Below are 19,931 nucleotides of genomic sequence, written 5' to 3'. Positions count from 1 at the left end.
CCGTATTCATTAGTATCATACAAAGCTTTAAAGAAGCATGTTGAATTCTTGTCTTACCATCCATCCCCATCTCCTCGTCCTCGTTGTCAGTGCTACTTAGTTTTTCTGGGTCACTGTCCAGGACATCCCGGCCCAGTCCTCGGTCTTGAGATCCATCTGAATCAAGAAAACAAGAAGCAAATCCCAGCTCCTGTTCTATTGCTGTTCTTTCCCAAGTATGAAACTGAACTAGACGGAGATCACAGTATCGTAAAGACCTGCAATCACAAGAAAAATATCAGTTATTTCACAATTATTACTGAAGATACATGTTAGGACCACTGTGCAAAAAAAAAAATCACCGCTGTGAGGAAGACAATTGTGACAGGTATATAGTTAACCTTTTAGTAACTCTATAAGTGCCCAAAGAGTAAAGATCCAGTTAGTTTCACACTGAACCCTACAGATTTTATTATTCACATGTCCTGACTGCAGCGCCGAGCTCAGCGCCTTATTCTTTAGCCGACTTTGTCTGCTCTCCTGTGCATCAGGCTACTGTCATGAAGGTACCATGACAGAGAGTGGTCCCTTCTATTTCTGGTGTGAGGAGATCACAGTTCAGGGTTTCATACACACTTGCTCGCTGACTGCTTGCTGTGCAGATTCTCCTTTATCCAGCACTGCTAGGGTTAAGTAGATCCTCTGGTCTCCTGAACTCTGAATGAAAGCTATAGTCAGCTGTTTTTTATTGCTAATTAGCTCTGCTATACAAACTTCCCTCCTAGCTTAGGTAATCACTGGTGATAGTTTCTGCTTTGTTTGCCTCTGCTTACAGCAAAGATGGGCTCCAGTGTGTTCATCGCCCAGGCCAAAAACTAGTACTCTAGCAGGATACAGCTAAACCCCCACTAAGTGGAAGCATCACAGGTGCAGGAGGAGCAAATCACACACATCTCCATGGAATGGAGGGGGCAATTCCTAGATGATAAAACTGCACACTGATGCCTTGCATAGAGCGCTGTTCACACATGCAGATAACACAGTCACAAACCCGCAGCCTATTAGGTGACGCTCATACTTTTAGATCAGGCGGGCTGCCAAGCCGTACCCCACCTGTGTATCATGCAGGGACAGAAACTCTAAAATGCAAGGCCTAACAGAAAGATCCCTGGCTGTATCCTGTACAAAAAAATATGAGGTTTTACTTGGTATTTATGGCCATAAAACGGAAGCCTACAACCCTCATCACGGGAACCTCATGCTTGTAGGTCCCTACACTAAATATAAAAATATCAACAAAAAGAGGAATAAATATCCTCCTAAATTTAAGTATTACTTACAGCAAATATGGGCTGCAGTGTGTACATCGTCCAGGCCAAAAACTAATACTTTACCAGGATACAACTAAACCCCCACTAAGTGGAGGGAACCTTTGAGCTGTAGACCAGGAAGCCATTCAGTGAACATTTGCAGTGTGAAAGCTGTGCTGAGTTTTTCCCTTCCTTTGTCCTTTTTGTTTTTTCCCCTCTGGTCTATTCCTCATTATTACCTCTTGTCATTTGGAGTGCTTTGTATGATTGCGGTTTATTTTACCCTTGTCTGTCTAATCCTCTCTGTGTCTTTATTCTACAGCGGGACTAGCGTTCCCACTGCCCTGCGCACTATACAGGGCTGAGTCCCAGGAAAAGACAGAGATAGGTACGTGATCAGCGACGGAGTGAAATAACCATTATAGGCACGTTAGGAAGTGCAGGGTTCAGCCTCAGGTGAGTTTAGGAGGTGACCCTGCTCCCCTTTCCCTAGCGCCAGGGCCCACAGTTGGACCGTATAGTATTCAATCACTTGAATCCATGCTGCTACCAAGGACTGTTGCAGTCCTCGAACCCAAACCCCAAAACAAGCTCAAATACATCACAGGGTTACTCTTCTACACAGCTAGCTAGTTCTGTCTGGACTCTGTGACAAACCATGCTCTGCCACATTGCTGGGTAATTCTACTACATCGCTGGCTAGTGTTGCCTGGACTCTGTGACCAACTCAGCCTTGCTAAAACACTTTGCTGCATCATTGTCCAGTTCTCTCTGGATTCTGTGACAAACCCAGCTCTGGTATATCAATAGGTAGCCAACCACTTTGCTTGCAATGCTTTGGACTTTGTGGCAAGACACGACTTGATCAAGATACGACTTGATATTTTGCTGAAATAACTCTACTATCCTGCTGAGCTACTGTAGGTTTGCATCGGAACCTCCTGTGTCACTCTGATTTGCTTCTCTGGTTCTTTATCGCTGTGTCATTTTATCGCTGTCCAATGCTATTACAATAATTGCCGTGACTTCCACTCTGCTTGTGTGTTTCATGGTTCTACTTGTTCTCCTCCAATAGTACCATTGCTCCATATTCCTCTGTTGTTCCAATTCAATATCTCAACTGTAATACTGCTATAAGTCTGTGCTGCATTAGAACTGCTCAACTGGACTGTTACACACCTGTCCCAGATCCAGGATTTGCTCCCCTCACCCTGGTCTGCTGGACTCCGTTGTGCTGCACATGTGCCTTGGCCTAAATAACGCTTATCAAGACACAAACATTTGTCTTGGTATTAAGACTTTTAGTGTATGTGCGCACGTTGCGTTCTATTACGCAGCGTAAAATAGTCACTGCATGTGCGTCTCAGAACGCAGCCTGAAAAGCTGCATTCTGAGACGCATTTGGCAGAACGCAACGTGCGCACATTCCTGCAGAATTCATGCGTTCTGGATGCTTTCTCTGCCATGGGAAAAGCATCCAGAGCGCACATTTTTGACATTGCGGTCCCACTCGGCTCTGCTGAATCCCCATAGACTTGCAGCAGAGCCGACTGGGACCGGAATGTCAAAAAGAGCACATGGCTGGCTCTGGGAGACAGCCGCGCGATCAGAATGAACTCGGGTGAACTTCACCCGACTTCATTGTGATCGCGCGGCTCTGTCTGTGCCGCGGCTTGATTTGCGGTCACAGGTGAAGGACTCACCTGTGACCGCAAATCTGAGTGACTGCAGTGAGCCACGCGATCACCGGCGCGGTCACTCAGGTTACCCGCGGCACCCGAGACCTGTGGCCGCGGGTAACCTGAGAGACGTCCCCGCACGCATCCCGACATTACCACCGACGTCCCCGCACACATCCCGACATCCCCACACACATCCTGACATTACCGCCTACATCCCCGCACACATCCCGATATTACCTCCGACATCCCCGCACACATCCCGACATCCCCGCACACATCCCCGCACACATTCCGACATTACCGCCGACATCCCCGCACACATCCCGACATTACCGCCGACATCCCCGAACACATCCCGACATTCCCGCACACATCCTGACATTACCACCTACATCCCCGCACACATCCCGACATCCCCGCACACATCCCGACATTACCGCCGACATCCCCGCACACAACCTGATATCCCCGCACACATTCCGACACTACAGCCCTCATCATCACCGCACACACACCGGCATTACCTCAGTGACGTCCCCGCTGACAGCGCGACTCACTTCGGTTTCTGCATGGAGCTCACAGGAGCGGCGGTGTTCTACTGCCGCTCCTGTCAGCTTCATGTAGCAGAGCTAGATGTGTCGCGGGACCTCGTGGATTACGCCGGACCTGGAGGTGTGTTTGGGGATTTTAATAAAGTGGTGAAAGAGGGTGTTTTTTGTCTTTTATTTCAAATAAAGGATTTTTCGGGTGTATGTGTTTATTTACTTTCACCAGGTTAATCATTGGGGGTGTCTCATAGACGCCTGCAACGATTAACTAGGACTTAGTGGCAGCTATGGGCTGCTGCCATTAAATCCTTATTACCCCAATTGCCACCGCACCAGGGCAGTTCTGGATGAGCCGGGTACAGTCCCGGGACTGTCGCATCTAATCCATGTGGCAATTCCGGGCGGCTGCTGGCTGATATTTTTAGGCTGGGGGGCGCCCCATAACAAGGGGCTCCCCATCCTGAGAATACCAGCCTTCAGCCGTGTGGCTTTACCCTGGCTGGTATCAAAATTGGGGGGGACTGTGCTGTTTCTATTTGTCTTAGTTAAAACTGTTATTTAATGTTTTTCATGCCTGTCTCTGCTGCCATCTACTGGTCAGACTTTTCAGCTCCTCTGTTTCTTTTGCCCAGCCCATGGGAGTGTCTGATGACCCTCTGGCATCACTTCCTGGGATGTTCACTCCAGCCAGAGCTTTTGTGAGAGCAAGATCCCTTATAGGAGCTACTAGAAGCAAAGTCTTCTGACCACGTAGTAGCTTCAGAGGCAAGCATCACTGGAAGATTTCAATGCCAGGTACTTGGATTACTGCACTCTGCATGTCCTAACCTTTGGAGAAAATAAACCACCATTGTTTCATCTCAGCATGTGCATGTTTTCACTCTGGAGCGCTCTGGTCCTGTCTGCCCCACTTATAGGAAAAACGAAGGTAAGACTATCACAACCTCTCACAACTACGCGCCTTCCATCGCCTTTTAGTGGGGACAGAACAGTCAGAAGACTGCTTAAGAGCTCAATACCCCGGCTACAGATCCCTAAGAGCCCTGTAACTTCCCATGTAATCTGCCTAGCAACAAGCCTTGTGCACTAGTCTGCCTGCACAGTGCATGCCTGGACAAGCCTAAGGGGAAGCTCTCCCATCTGCCACGTCCTGTGAACACCTCTGCTGCATTGTAAAGGGACAGTTTATGCACCTGCTGTTTCCCTCTTGCTATACTCCTTCTATAGACTTGCAGTACATTATACCTCATTACTGCACATCGCTGCACTGCGAAACCCAAGTTTTGCTAAAGACACCTTGGGAATCTCATCAGGGAGTCCTTGCAGAGCTGCACAACGATTTTTGGACCCCTATTCAAAAGTCAAGTTTCTTAAAGAGACAGTACACCTTAAATCAAAATGGCTGAAAAAGACCTTGGACAGTTCCCCACTGCTGAAACAGAGCAAATACAATCTGATACTGTCCATTATGAAGCCCAGGAGGCAGAGCCCACGCTTTCAGCAGACCAAGTTGTCCGACCGAAGCGCTCTTCCAAACCCACGATAAAGGCCGCTGAAAACTATCACACTATGAAAGATGAGCTATGTGAACACCTGAAAGAACAGTGGGAACGAGCCACCTATTACATGTCAAGACTCAAATCCTCATCAGGTGATGCCACATGCTTACAAGCCGCTCTGGAACGGCTGAACACAGCTCATGAAAGATACAAGAGACTGTCAACAAGGTACATTACCTTTCTAAAAGACTCTAAAATTGATGAAGCTCTTTCAGACCTGAGCAAGGCAGAAGAGGTAAACAAGGAAAGAGATGCCAAGGTGCAAGATGCCATAGACAAGGCCGAACACCGTATCTCTCACCAGCAAGAAACCAGATCACACCGATCAACCTCATCTAGACGTTCCTCTCGGTCATCCGGGTCATCATCCTCAAGAAGCTCAGCCCTGAGCGACAGGATACTAGAGGCCCGCATAAGAGCAGAGGAATCCAAAGTGAGACGTTCCTTCACAGAAAGAGAAGTAGAGGAAGAAGCCAAAAGGACAGAAGCAGAAGCCCTTGCAAAAGCAGAAGCTGCTAAAGCAGAAGCCAAAAGGGCAGAAGCAGAAGCCAAAAGGGCAGAAGCAGAAGCCCTTGCAAAAGCAGAAGCTGCTAAAGCAGAAGCCAAAAGGGCAGAAGCAGAAGCCCTTGCAAAAGCAGAAGCCGCTAAAGCAGAAGCCCATGCAAAAGCAGAAGCTGCTAAAGCGGAAGCCAAAAGGGCAGAAGCGGAGGCTCGGATAAAGATTCTTCAGTCACAGATGGAAGAGGAAGTTGCGCTAGCTAAAGTGAGACTACTTGAGCAAGCATTGATCCAAGGTCCTGATCCAGCTGACTCGCCACCACTGGAAGCAGACAATCCAGTTGATCGCACAAGAGACTATGTACTGAATCAGTTACCTGTAGCAACCCCGGTTTGCAGTACCGTCCAAGCCGACAACACCGAAACCTCCAACTTACCTCTACCAGTGCCAGTGCCACCTAAAGCACCCGAGCAAATTAAAAACAGTCACCAAGAGGTGCCCTCTCAAACACAGCCACCACAGCAAGATGGCAACCAAGTGTTTCCTGACCCACTTCCACAGCTCAAGCAGCGGTCATCAGAATCTACAGAGGCTAAACCACAGCTCAACCCTGCAGCAACGTCATTTTACCCGGGAACATCTCATCCATTCATGCCAGGCAGCCCATACGCCCCAGGGGCATCACGAGTCGTCGTGGCAACAAGTGGTGAGAAATCAGATATGTCTGAGTTTGCCAGGTTCATGGTGAGCAGAGAGCTAATCAACACTAGTCTCACGAAATTCGATGATCGTGCAGAGAGCTACAGGGCCTGGAAAGCAACTTTCAAGGCAGCCATCGCAAATCTCAACTTCACTGCGGAACAGGAGCTCGACCTCCTGATCAAGTGGTTGGGCCCAGGCTCTACAAACCGTATCAAGAGCCTCAGAACCGTCTATGTGGGACAAGCAGAAGCAGGTCTCGCTGCTGCATGGCAGAGACTGGAACGCACCTTTGGCAGCGCAGAAGCAATAGAGAAAGCCCTATTCAAGAGACTGCAGGACATCCCAAAGATCAACCTTAAAGAAGTCCACAAGCTTCAAGACCTAAGTGATCTGCTCATGGAGCTGGAGCTCGCCAAAAGAGACCCTCGTCTGTCTGGGCTGTGCTACCTGGATACAGCCCATGGAGTGAACCCAATCGTGGTGAAGCTGCCATACAGTCTGCAGGAGAAATGGGCAACGTCAGTCTCAAGGTACAAAAGAATGAATGACGTCACCTTTCCCCCATTTATTCAGTTCTGCAAGTTCATTGACGAGCAGGCCCAGATGAGGAACGACCCCAGCCTCGACATCCTAGAGTTCAACACTTCGGCAGCTGCAACATCATCATCATCAAGGTATGAAGGTGCCATACACAAACGCAGAGACATTAAGAACACTGTGAGTGTCAGGAAGACTGAGCTACCATCACCTGCAGCACGCACAGATAAACAGAACACCATCTCATCACGAGATAAGTCTTTCAATCAAGAATGTCCCATCCATAAAAAACCGCATTCACTGAACAAGTGCAGAGGGTTTAGATCTAAAACGCTACAGGAGCGCAAGAAAGTCCTCACAGAGCTTGGGATCTGTTTCAAATGCTGCGCATCACTTGAGCACATGGCCAAGGACTGTAAATCCATTGTCAAGTGTGAGGAGTGTCATAGTGAAAAACACGTTTCAGCCATGCACCCAACCCAGCTAGCTAGAGACACACCGGCTGCAGTCACCACCACTCCCACTCCAAGTCATGGCGGGGAGCCCAAGAATCAGACTGACACCACCACAGCCGTCTCCTGCTCATGCTCAGAGGTATGTGGAGAGGGCCAAACACAGAAATGTTGTGCCCGAATATGCCTCATCAAGGTTTATCCCGAGGGACATCCAGAAAAGGCAATGAAGGTGTATGCCATCATAGACGACCAAAGCAACCGGTCCCTAGCAGGAACCAAATTCTTTGAAGCCTTCGGAATTAATGGACCATCAGAACCCTACACCTTGAACACCTGCTCAGGTCGCATTGAGACTAGCGGCAGAAGAGCCCAGGGATTCATTGCTTCTCCTATCAATGGGAAGACTGAAATTCCTCTACCAACGCTCGTTGAATGTGACCAAATACCCAGCCACAGGAATGAAATTCCTACCCCAGAAGCTGCATTTCATCAACCACACCTAAGACACCTCGCTAGTGTTATCCCACCTCTGGACAATAACGCAGAGATTCTACTCCTGCTCGGCAGAGACAATCTAAGGGTACACAAGGTGCGACAGCAGTGTAATGGGCCTGACTATGCACCATAGGCCCAGAGACTGGACTTGGGATGGGTAGTCATAGGAAATGTGTGCGTTGATCGATCAGAAATTGATTCCTTCAAGACTTATGTGCATCGAGATGGGCGCACAACCTGCTTAAAGCCATGTCCTCATCACTATGAAGTGAAAGAGAAGTCTCCAGACACAATACAGCTACCTGACATTGCTTCTTCTCTGCATATCGACAACTTGGGAAGATCAGTCTTTCTCACAACCAAGGACGACGATAAAGTAGCCTTGTCAGTAGAGGACAGAGAATTCATCGGAATAATGGACTGTGAGTTTTCTAAAGACAAAACCAACTATTGGGTCTCTCCATTACCCTTCCGATCTACCAGGGTAAGATTCCCAAACAACCGAGCTCAAGCTCAGACCAGATTTAACTCTCTTCAGCGTTCTATGAGCAGCAAACCTGAAATGAGAGAACATATTGTTGCCTTTATGGACAAAATATTCCGCAACAACCACGCAGAACCTGCTCCATTCTTGAAGAAGAACGAAGAGTGTTGGTATCTGCCTTCATTCGGTGTATACCACCCACGAAAACCGAATCAAATCAGGGTTGTCTTCGACTCCAGCGCCAAACATGAAGGCGTATCCCTTAACGATGTTCTCCTCACGGGTCCTAACCTAACAAACAACTTGGTAGGAGTATTGCTGAGGTTCAGAAAAGAGCTTGTCGCCATCACTGCCGATATTGAACAGATGTTCCACTGTTTCCTAGTCAGAGAGGACCACCGGAACTTCCTCAGATTTCTGTGGTACACGGATAATGACACCAATAAAGAGATGGTGGAATATCGTATGAGGGTCCACGTGTTTGGAAACAGCCCTTCACCCGCAGTTGCAACCTATGGTCTCCGGAGAACCGCATTAGAGGGAGAGTCCGAGTATGGAACAGATGCCAGAGGCTTTGTTGAGAAAGACTTTTATGTAGACGATGGGCTCAAATCACTACCCACCGAGGAAGAAGCCATTGATTTGCTCAAAAGGACTCAAGGCATGCTGTCCCAGGCAAAACTCAGGTTGCACAAAATTGCTTCCAATAGCCTGACCGTAATGAGAGCCTTTGAGTCGGGTGATCACGCCCCTGGATTCAAGGACATTGACTTGGGGCTAGACAGTCCACCCGTGCAGAGGAGCCTGGGCATCAGATGGGATCTTGCAGCCGACTCCTTCGGATTTCAAGTAAGTTGCTCAGACAAGCCATTCACAAAACGTGGTGTCCTCTCTATAGTGAACAGCTTGTTCGACCCACTGGGATTTGTGGCGCCTATCACTATACAAGGCAAATCCTTGCTGAGACAATTCTCTGAAACCGTCAAGGACTGGGATACCCCACTCCCTTCTGACAAACAGCAAAAATGGGAAGCTTGGAAACAGTCATTGTGTGGGTTGAACAACATCCACATCCCAAGATGTTATCTCAAAATCTCCCTCACTTCTAGCATAAAGAAGGAACTGCACATCTTCTCAGACGCCTCCACAGAAGCTATAGCAGCAGTTGCATACCTGAAAGTGACAGACCCCAACGGACAAAACTACGTTGGATTTGTATTTGGCAAGGTGAAGCTGGCCCCGAAGCCCGACCATACCATTCCCAGACTGGAACTCTGTGGCACCGTTTTGGCAGTGGAAATTGCCGACTTCATACGACAAGAACTGTGTGTCGAAATAGATGAGGTCCAATACTACACTGACAGTAAGGTCGTTTTAGCAATCAATCAAGACGATTTTATGTGTACGTCAGTAACCGCATTGAAAGGATCAGGAGATCCTCCAAACCAGAACAATGGCGTTATGTACCATCTGAACTGAATCCAGCAGATCACGCAACTAGACCTATGTCTATAAGTTCTTTTGCTAACTCTTCTTGGCTTACGGGTCCAGAGTTCCTGCTGAGACAGTCAGAAGAAGGTGTCCAGGAAGCCTTCAGCATCCTAGATCCAGACAACGATCCAGATGTCCGAGCTGAAGTCAATACCCTGGCCACCAGTGCAGAAAAAACTTCCAACCTCGGTTGCCAATGTTTTGAACGTTTCTCCAGCTGGATGAGGCTCGTCAGGACTGTCGCTAGGTTAGTGCATATCGCCAGATGCTGTCGTACTGACCTTAAAACCAAAGACTGTCATCGCTGGCATGTCTGCCACAAAGCCCTTTCTGCTGAGGACATCTCCCATAGTGAGTCCCTCATAATACGCCACCTCCAACAGAGTGAATTCGCCATAGAATGGAAGTGTTTATACAACAAACAGCAGATTCCATTAAGAAGTCCTCTCGCCAATTTAAACCCAGTCATCGACAGTTTCGGCTTACTGAGAGTTGGTGGTCGTTTAAATCAGGCTCATCTTGGAGTTGCAGAACAAAATCCTCTCATCATTCCCAACAAACACCATGTTACAGTCTTGCTGATCCGACACCACCATGAAAAGACTGAACACCAAGGCAGGCAAATTACAGAAGGTGCTTTTACGGTCTGCAGGCCTCTGGATTATTGGAATGAAGAGACGTGTAGCACAAATACTACACGATTGTGTGCACTGTCGTAAAGCGAGAGGAAAACAACTGTACCAGCAAATGGCTGACTTGCCTACAGACAGACTGTCTACAGAGCCACCTTTCACCTATGTGGGCCTAGACGTTTTCGGACCATGGATGGTGTCCACACGCAGAACTCGCGGAGGCCAAGCAAACAGCAAGCGGTGGGCTGTGCTATTCACCTGCATGAGTGTTCGAGCCGTTCACATTGAGGTGTTAGAGTCCATGGATACCTCCAGCCTAATCAACACCTTAAGAAGGTTCCTTGCCATCAGAGGACCAGTGAAACAGCTGAGGTCTGACCGTGGAAGCAACTTCGTCGGTGCATGTAGAGAACTGAACCTCGACACCAAACCTATCCAAGATCGGCTGGCAGAGAAAGGTTGCACCTGGATCTTCAATCCCCCTCACAGTTCTCACATGGGAGGCTCCTGGGAGAGGATGATCGGGATTTCACACAACATCTTGAACTCCATGCTAATGGACGTCAATTCCTCAAGACTCACACATGAGACTCTAGTCACTCTTTTAGCTGAAGTCTCAGCCATTATCAATTCAAGACCCCTTGTGCCGGTGACCATGGATCCAGAAACACCAACCATATTAACTCCTATTATTCTCATTACCCAAAAAACTGACAACGCGGTAATGCCCAGCGGAGAGTTCACCCACGCGAACACTTATCAAAAACACTGGAAATGGGTTCAATACTTGGCTGACTACTTCTGGAACCGATGGAGGAAGGAATACCTCACCATTCTTCAAGGAAGAAAGAAGTGGCGACATCCCAAGCCGAACCTCAAGGAAGGAGACCTAGTCCTCATGAAAGATCAGACCACAGAAAGGACTGACTGGCCTATGGGACTAATTACTAGGATACTGCCTAGTCAGGACGGCAATGTTCGGAAGGTGGAGCTAAAGGTCATCAGGAAAGGTGAGACGAAGACCTTTGCAAGGCCAATCCACGAACTTGTTCTGCTTTTGCCCATAGAGAGCGTCCCTACAGGATGAACGCTAGCGGACCTGAACTTTGAGCCATCCTTCTTGTTTTGGACTCAATTGAGCTTGTTTTTGCATTTAATATGCCTTTCCTTTCAGGTTGTATTATGGACTCAATAGTGAAATCCCCAAAGTGAATTTCAGACGGGGAGTGTGCTGTTTCTATTTGTCTTAGTTAAAACTGTTATTTAATGTTTTTCATGCCTGTCTCTGCTGCCATCTACTGGTCAGACTTTTCAGCTCCTCTGTTTCTTTTGCCCAGCCCATGGGAGTGTCTGATGACCCTCTTGCATCACTTCCTGGGATGTTCACTCCAGCCAGAGCTTTTGTGAGAGCAAGATCCCTTATAGGAGCTACTAGAAGCAAAGTCTTCTGACCACGTAGTAGCTTCAGAGGCAAGCATCACTGGAAGATTTCAATGCCAGGTACTTGGATTACTGCACTCTGCATGTCCTAACCTTTGGAGAAAATAAACCACCATTGTTTCATCTCAGCATGTGCATGTTTTCACTCTGGAGCGCTCTGGTCCTGTCTGCCCCACTTATAGGAAAAACGAAGGTAAGACTCTCACAACCTCTCACAACTATGCGCCTTCCATCGCCTTTAAGTGGGGACAGAACAGGGACCGCACGCCGTTTTTTTAAAATTATTTATTTATTTTACTGCACTACATAGACCCACCCACCGGCGGCTGTGATTGGTTGCAGTGAGACAGCTGTCACTCAGCATGGGGGCGTGTCTGACTGCAACCAATCATAGGCGCCGGTGGGCGGGGGAAGCAGGGAATACAAGATTGAATAATGGGCGGCCGGCATTTTCAAAAGCAGGAGAAGCCGCCGGAGCAGTGTGAACACCGTGCAGCTGATCGGTGAGTATGAGAGAGGGGGAAGAGGGATAGACCGACAGAGAGAGAGAGACCGACCGACAGGGAGACACAGAAACCGACAAACAGACAGAGAGAGAGACCGACATTACAACCAATACGCACAAAAGAAGTGACATGTCACTTCTTAGAACGCGGGCTTCGGGCAGCAGCCGAAGCGCTGCACTCTAATACGCCACGTGCGCACGGCTCCTGCATAATCTTCAAAAATTATGCTGGGGACGCAGGACGCATGCAGTTACGCTGTGGTGCATATCGCAGCGTAACTGCATGTAAATACGCAACGTGCGCACATAGCCTTAGTGTTCCTAAGTCCTGTCTGACTGCTGTGGCCTCCAGTAGATCTGCTACCAGTCTCCTGTCTGTCTGTAATTTCCAGTACCTCTGCTACTTGTCCCTTGTCTGCATGCAGCTTCCAGTAACTCTGTTACCAATTTCCTCTCTGCCTGCAGCTTCCAGTACCTCTGCTACCAGTCTCCTGTCTGCTTGTGGCTTCTAGTACCTTTGCTACTTGTCTCATGTATGCTTGCATCTTCCTGTACCTCTAGTACCAGTCTCCTGTCTTCCTGCAGCTTCCAGTACCTCTGCTACTTGGTTCATGTATGCCTGCAGCTTCCAGAAAGTCTACTTGTCTTATGTATGCCTGCAGCTTCTAGTACCTCTGCTACCAGTCTCTTGTCTACTTGTGGTTTTCAGTACCTCTGCTACCTGTCTCATGTATGCCTGCAGTGTCCAGTACCTCTGCTACCGGTCTCTTGTCTGCTTGTGTGCCTGTAGCTTTCAGTACCTTTACTATCCATTTCCCGCATGCCTCACCTGCCTGCTGCACCATTGCCTGTGTGCATAGCCAGACCTTAGGCTTGGAGGATCCACCTCACCAGGTGAGCCTAAACATGGACCAATGGCTTGAAGGATCCATCTCTCCAGGTGGGACATTACAGATTTGCCATGGATCATCTAACAGAAAACCTATACCATATTGTTCTGATGCTAACAGCTGAAATACATAAATTCAGCATACTAACCACCCTGCTACCTCCTGCTGACTTTTCCCTGGTCAAATGAGGGGCCTTGTACATCTGGCCCCAGCTATGGCAGGTCAACACATGCAATCACTGAAAACCGTAATTATCTGCTGTGGTTATGTGTCAAGATGACACATCATAGCAAGGGCCGAGTAAACCATGGCCACCGGAGGGACCAATTACGCCTCGCTGTAAAAACGGCACAATGCTGGGGAGTATACAGAGTTTGAAGGGGGTTTTTAACACAATTGCACCAGGTACAGCGCCACAGCAGGTACTTGACAGGTCTCTCCCATGTGGGCACTTAATGAGAGATCTGTCAATAATCCATGGCAGCGCTGCGTAGGAGTTAGGTTTATTTTTGTGCAGAAGATTTCCACACAGCATGCATGAGATTTATTCTGTTCTCTGGAAATTCCATTGTGGATTTTTCATCCGGATGGAAAATGTGCAGCAGTTCTGACCCATGTAAGCTTAGCCGAACCATAAGATTTAAGATAATGTCTGGGGACTTCTACTGCCTCTAAGGAAAATTGAGACTCACCTTGGCAAAGATTCACCAAGAGGTTCTATTCCGCTGCAAATGAGAATGCATGGAAGGCCTTCCAGTGCCAGGTACGTCCGCGGCTTCCAGTCTTCCTCCTCATTCTTTTGCCAGACCTACCAATTAATAGATAACAAATACTTCTTCCATATGCTAACGAAACAGTAATCATGAGCCCCTAATGTAGAGAAGCACTGAATTCTACGCCCATGGCTATTCTTTTTTGAAAAGATTATGTTGGAAATATGCTATGACCTACAAGAAATCAGGTACCTTTAGTTGGTCCACAAAGTGCTTTCCGATAGTAATGGCTGAGTTGGTCGTCCCCAGTATTAGTTCAAAACAATTTTGTAAACCCAGCCGTTCCCTAACGTGGCAGAGGCGCTCATAGGCCAATGTGGCCAACTGAATGCAAGGAATTCTCAAGAGAACCATAAGTCCGTGCCCGCTGGCACACTGTTTGGGTGAGTTCAAGAGGTTCTGAACGATCTCAAGGGTTTCCACTGAGGTATAGCTCTTCATCTGAGAGAGGCCGCAGACGGCCATCATGGCGGCGGAGTAATGCTGGATGAGAAGGAAGGATCGGATCACGGCACTGTGAAGCTTAGGAAACCTAAAGGAGATAAGGAAAGCAAAAAATGGTGAACTGGGGCAGACGTTGTGAATTTTTGAATTAATAACATCTTGAAATGTTTTGTCTAAAGAGTTAAAAAATGTTAAGTTGTTTAGTGTCTGATTATAGGCGCTAATTATGAAAAACAGTGTGCAAATATACTGCCAGAAACCTCACAGACTTCGCAGTGCCATTACGGGTGCACATACAGCGGTACGTGAGCAGTTGTTCTGTATGTTGCTGTATAGGAGATAGTGTGCTTATCAATGACAGGATATCCCACCAGCACCATCTTTCACTTATCCACAGGATAATGTATGCTCTTTGGGGGTCTGACACCTGGAAATCACCCCGACCAAATCATCACATGTGTGCTACCGCTCGCATACACTCATAGAGGTGTAATGAGTAATGGTCACACATGATCATCACCACATGGAAAACAATGGATTCTGTAGTTTGTATAGTAATGTTATATAGTTATCACCTCCCTTTAGAGAACCTGTCACCTCAAGATAGGGTCAATCTGCAGATAAATAGCGTTTATACTCTCTGTGGCCATTTTACTAGAGCAGCGGCTACAAGGAGAATATAAAGCTTAATTCTCCCTGCAGCCGCTCACTTCAAGTTATCAGTGTGGTGCGGGGAGTAAAGATGAGCGAACCTTTGGAGGTTTGCTTCATTGGCAGCAAATGAACTGAGCCTCCACGTATCCGAACCTAGCCCAAGAAGGTTTGGAAACACTGATTGGCAGTTTGAGTCTCAACCCACATACAGCCAACCATAAACAGATCACTTCCAGAGAAGAGTGAATTTTTTGGGGGGGTTGCACACTACATGTGATCATCATGCTGTGGTTATCCCCAGTGCGAGCCGTTCAAACACTGCATGCAGTTCGCACAGGGCTCAGCACAAAGCGTACCTGAACACAACTTTGCACATGTGAGTTAAGTTCACACGTAAAGCATTCAAACACCGAACCCGAGCCCAATTTTTTTTTATTTGATGATCGGTTTGAAAATCAAACCTCAGGTTCGCTCATCTCTAGCAGGGAACAGTTACAATCATCGCTCACAACACAGAGCCCAGCTATGCATTAGCAGGACATCAATCAAACTGCTGAAGAGTGATTGCATCGCAGTGAGAGTAGCTGCGGTGGCTCTTCTAACCTCTTTCTGCACCACTCTGATGATTGGAATTTAGCAGCTGCAGGGAGAATAAAGCTTCATTTTCACCCTGTAGCTGCTGCTCCAGTAAGCCTGCTAACCAGAGTTTAACGGAGTTGTCCACCTTTGGGGATATTTTTTTTTCAGTTAAATAAATGAATTTGGGGCAAAAAGTGTTTCTGAAATTGAGTTTAATTAAATAATTTGCACAATTTGGTTTTTAAAAGTTCTTTGTTTCCCGGTATATTCAACTTTGATGTGGTCGGTTGTGATTGATCAACTTAGAACAAGTCAGAAACACACAAATGACCCCACTGTCAGAATGAGCTTACTGATGGATTCACAGTTAACTTACTTTTTTAGCCCAACTACAATCATTTAAGGAAAAAAAGGTCCTCAAAAGGTGGACAACCCCTTTAAGCATTGTCTATTTGCAGATCACCCCTATATCTGCAGGTAATTAGCGTTTCTCGATGTGATAGGTGGTGGTATATGGTATACATGCTATAAACTCTTTAAGGCAAGATAAATTATCCTTGTTCTATGAGCTCTATCCTTTTAACAGGTCCACCATTCTCTACTGATTAATTTATTAAATGATGTTTATATCGATCACAGCTCCATTTTTCTAATACAAAGCTCCACATTCTCTGTCCACATAAAAATGTAAAAGATCAAATTTTGGCTACCTGCAGCCACCACAGTAACGAGCCTATGAGATTGGTTTATTGTATTTAGAATAAGCTCCCTCTAGTGGTGGCTGCAGGCGGACAAAATTGTATCACATTATGCTATTGACAGTGGATGAAATAAGTATTGAACACATCACAAATTTTCTTTGAAAATATATTTTTAAAGGTGCTATTGACATGAATTTCTCACCAGATGTCGGTATCAACCAATCCAATCCACACAGACAAAGAAATCAAACTATAAATGTCCATAAATTAAGTTAGATATAATAATGAGAAATGTAATGAAAGTATTGAACACATGAAGAAAGGGGAGTGCAAATAGCCATGGAGAGTCATGATACTACTTGAAATCTATCAGTAATTAGAAAGCAATCCTGTCATTTAGTGAAAAATAATATTGGCTGATTCAACTGGTGGCCTATAAAGAGGTGTCTTATTACCAAGGTGCTACACAAGAAACATCTCATGATGGGTATAACCAGTGAGCTTTCTCAAGATTTTTGCAACAGCACAACATACTGATGGAAAAGTTTATAGAAGAATTTCTAAACTACTGAAGGTTTCAGTGAACAATGTTGGGGCCATAATCTAGATGTGAATAGAACATCTTTTCACCATAAACCAGCCACGATCAGGGGCTCAAATGTAAAATTTCAGAGGAGTGAAAACAATTATCAGGAGAATTGTCCAAGAGACGAGAATCATCTGTGGAGAACTACAGAAAGACCTGGAATCAGCAGGTACAATTGTTTAAAAAAAAAGCAATAAGTAATGCACTACCCTCCATGGCCTGTATTCACGCTCACCATGCAAGATTCCATTGATGAACAAAAAGTATGTTCAGGCGCGTTTAAAGTTTTCTCAACAACATTTAGACAAGTCTTTGAAATACTTGGAGAATACAGTCTAGTTAGATGAGACCAAAATTGAACTTTTTGGATGCCATAATACACACCATGTTTGGAGGCCAAAAAGCGCTGCAAATCCCCCCAAAAATACCATACCTAAGTGAAGTCTAGGTAAGAACATCATTGTGTTGGGCTGTTTTTCACATCAAACTTAACATAAATGAAGGCATAATGAATAGACAAATGTGCAGAGACATTCTTAATAAAAATCTGCTGCCCTCTATTAGGATAATGAAAGGGTGGAGATTTTAGCAAGACAATGATCCAAAACACACAGCCAAGGAAACTCTTAACTGGTTTCAGAGAAAGAAAATAAAGCTGCTAGATTCAGATTTGAAGGGTGTTTTTGTGGAATAAGGGGCCAAAATCACATCTGAGCAATGTATATTTCTCCATAAAGGAGGCGTTTTGAAATTATCATCACCAAAAAAAAGGCTTTTCCACAAAGTGATAAATGCACTGAACAAAAATATAAATGCAAGACTATTATCTTTCCTCCCATATTTTATAACGTGAACTCAAAGATCTTAAGGGGACTTTACACGCAGAGATATTGCTAGCCATATCGCTGGTGAAAGCACCTGCCCCCGTCGTTTGTGCGTTACGGGCAAATCGCTGCCCATGGCGCACAATATCGTTACTCCCCATCACACGGTCTTACCTGCCTAGCGATGTCGCTGTTGTCGGTGAACCGCCTCCTTTCTAAGGGGGCGGTTTGTGCGGCGTCACAGCGGCGTCTCTAAGCGGCCGCCCAATAGAAGCGGAGTGGCGGAGAAGAGCGGCCGTAACATCCCGCCCACCTCCTTCCTTCCTCATTGCCAGCGGCCGCAGATAAGCTATAGTTCGTCATTCCCGAGGTGTCACACGTAGCGATGTGTGTTGCCTCGGGAACGGCGAACAACCTGCGTCCTGCAACAATCAACGATTTTTTGAAAATGAACAACGTGTCAACGATCAACGATAAGGTGAGTATTTTTGATCGTTAACGGCAGTTCGTTGGTGTCACACGCAACGACGTCACTAACGATGCCGGTTGTGCGTCACGGAATCCGTGACCCCGGCGATATATCGTTGGATACGTCGTTGTGTGTAACGGGGCCTTAAGACTTTTTCTATGTGCACAAAAGGCCTTTTTCTCTCAAATATTGCTCACAAATTTGACTAAATCTGTGTTAGGCCCGTTTCACACGTCAGTGAAAAACACTGACGTTTTTCACTGGCGTGTAAAACACGCACATGTCCCTGCGTGTGCCGAAAATCATGGCACACGTGGGTTGTCTAAGTGCAATCCATGCTCCGTTCTCCGTGGCCCGTGATTGCACTTAGTAATCAACTCATCTGTGCCCGCTCCCGCTCTCCATGGTGCTGATCGCTCCCGCGGTGCAGCATCCGGCCGGCGCTGACCCCCGCAGCAGCTGCTTCCGGGTCGGCTGTGTCGCGCATCATGAATATGTGCGACAGTAATGAGCCGGCTCAGAAGCAGCAAGCTGCACGGGCTGCAGAGGACATCGCTGGACGCCGGGTGAGTTAAAATGTTTTTTTATTTTAAAAGCACGTTTTTTTCTGGCACGTGTTTCACGGACCACACCACTGCGTGGTCCGTGGGACATCAGTGATGCCAGAAAAAAATGGACATGTCTTCGTGCGGCAATCACGCACACGCGGATACGCCGCATGGAGACACGTGCAGTGAAAAATCACTGACGTGTGAGCAGACCCATTCATTATAATGGGTCTGCGTATGTCAGTGATTCTGGTATGTTTAAAAAAAAAGCACAAACGTACCAGAATCACTGACGTGTGAAAGGGGCCTTAGTGAGCACTTCTCCTCTGCCGAGATAATCCATCCACCTCACAGGTGTGGCATATTAAGATGCTGATTAGACACTATGATTATTGCACAGGTGTGCCTTAGGTTGGCCACATTAAAAGGCCACTCTAAAATTAAAATGTGCAGGTTTACAATATTGGGGTGGTCCGAGAAAGTCAGAAAACCAGTCAGTATCTGTTGTGGGCACCATTTGCCTCCCACAGTGCAACATATCTCCTTCAATACAAAGTATATTGTGCTATGTTTGGAGAAACCTCTTGCTATATTAGTGGTGTTCAAATATTTACTCTTACTTGATTGGTTTATTACAAACAGCGGAATGTTTGTAAATTTTTCTAATTAACCTAATTAGCAGCGGTGGCGGAATAATTATTTTTGCAATTATAGATTAAATATATAATAGTGTTTTAAATCTAAATCTACTTTAAGCCGGTGATATACATTAAATCAGAGCAATTTCACAAGTGTATGCTTGCACTGACTGTTTGTGCGTGTTTATTTCAATGCAGACAGACATTTGACTTTCCTCCAAGGATGATCAGTGTATCCCGGTAATTACTTGTATACATACACAATTGCACTGGCACTGACCTTTTTCCCAACGCCAACACAATGGCTTCAAAGGAACTGTCATGACGCAGCAGGGGAAGACTGTGTCCAGACACCGTGGATTCCATGTATTGGGATAGACCAAAATACTTCCTGTTTTCATGGTACAGCTCCATTCCCTGCAGGAGTAATGGATCACATGTACCGATGAACTGAGACATAGACAACACAGGGAGTGACAAAGTCAATTAACATGATACAAATGTCTA

General features: G+C 46.5%; 1 protein-coding gene across 1 annotated transcript in view; it reads right to left on the bottom strand.

Annotated features, from left to right (window-relative positions):
• Window positions 1–19,931, bottom strand: part of GREB1 (growth regulating estrogen receptor binding 1) — a 207,140-nt gene that overhangs the window by 82,952 nt on the left and 104,257 nt on the right. The window contains exons 16-19 of the mRNA XM_075341115.1: window positions 19,705–19,841; window positions 14,174–14,513; window positions 13,901–14,016; window positions 58–257 (exon numbers count right to left, since the gene is read on the bottom strand). Of these exons, the coding sequence (XP_075197230.1) occupies window positions 58–257; window positions 13,901–14,016; window positions 14,174–14,513; window positions 19,705–19,841 (793 nt within the window). The remainder of the gene's footprint in view (window positions 1–57; window positions 258–13,900; window positions 14,017–14,173; window positions 14,514–19,704; window positions 19,842–19,931) is intronic.

Source organism: Anomaloglossus baeobatrachus, chromosome 3 (genome assembly GCF_048569485.1).
Source record: "Anomaloglossus baeobatrachus isolate aAnoBae1 chromosome 3, aAnoBae1.hap1, whole genome shotgun sequence".
NCBI classification, from domain to species: Eukaryota; Metazoa; Chordata; class Amphibia; order Anura; family Aromobatidae; genus Anomaloglossus; species Anomaloglossus baeobatrachus.
The sequence above is the reverse complement of the archived record's forward strand: the minus strand, read 5'-3'. Positions and strand labels throughout refer to the sequence as shown.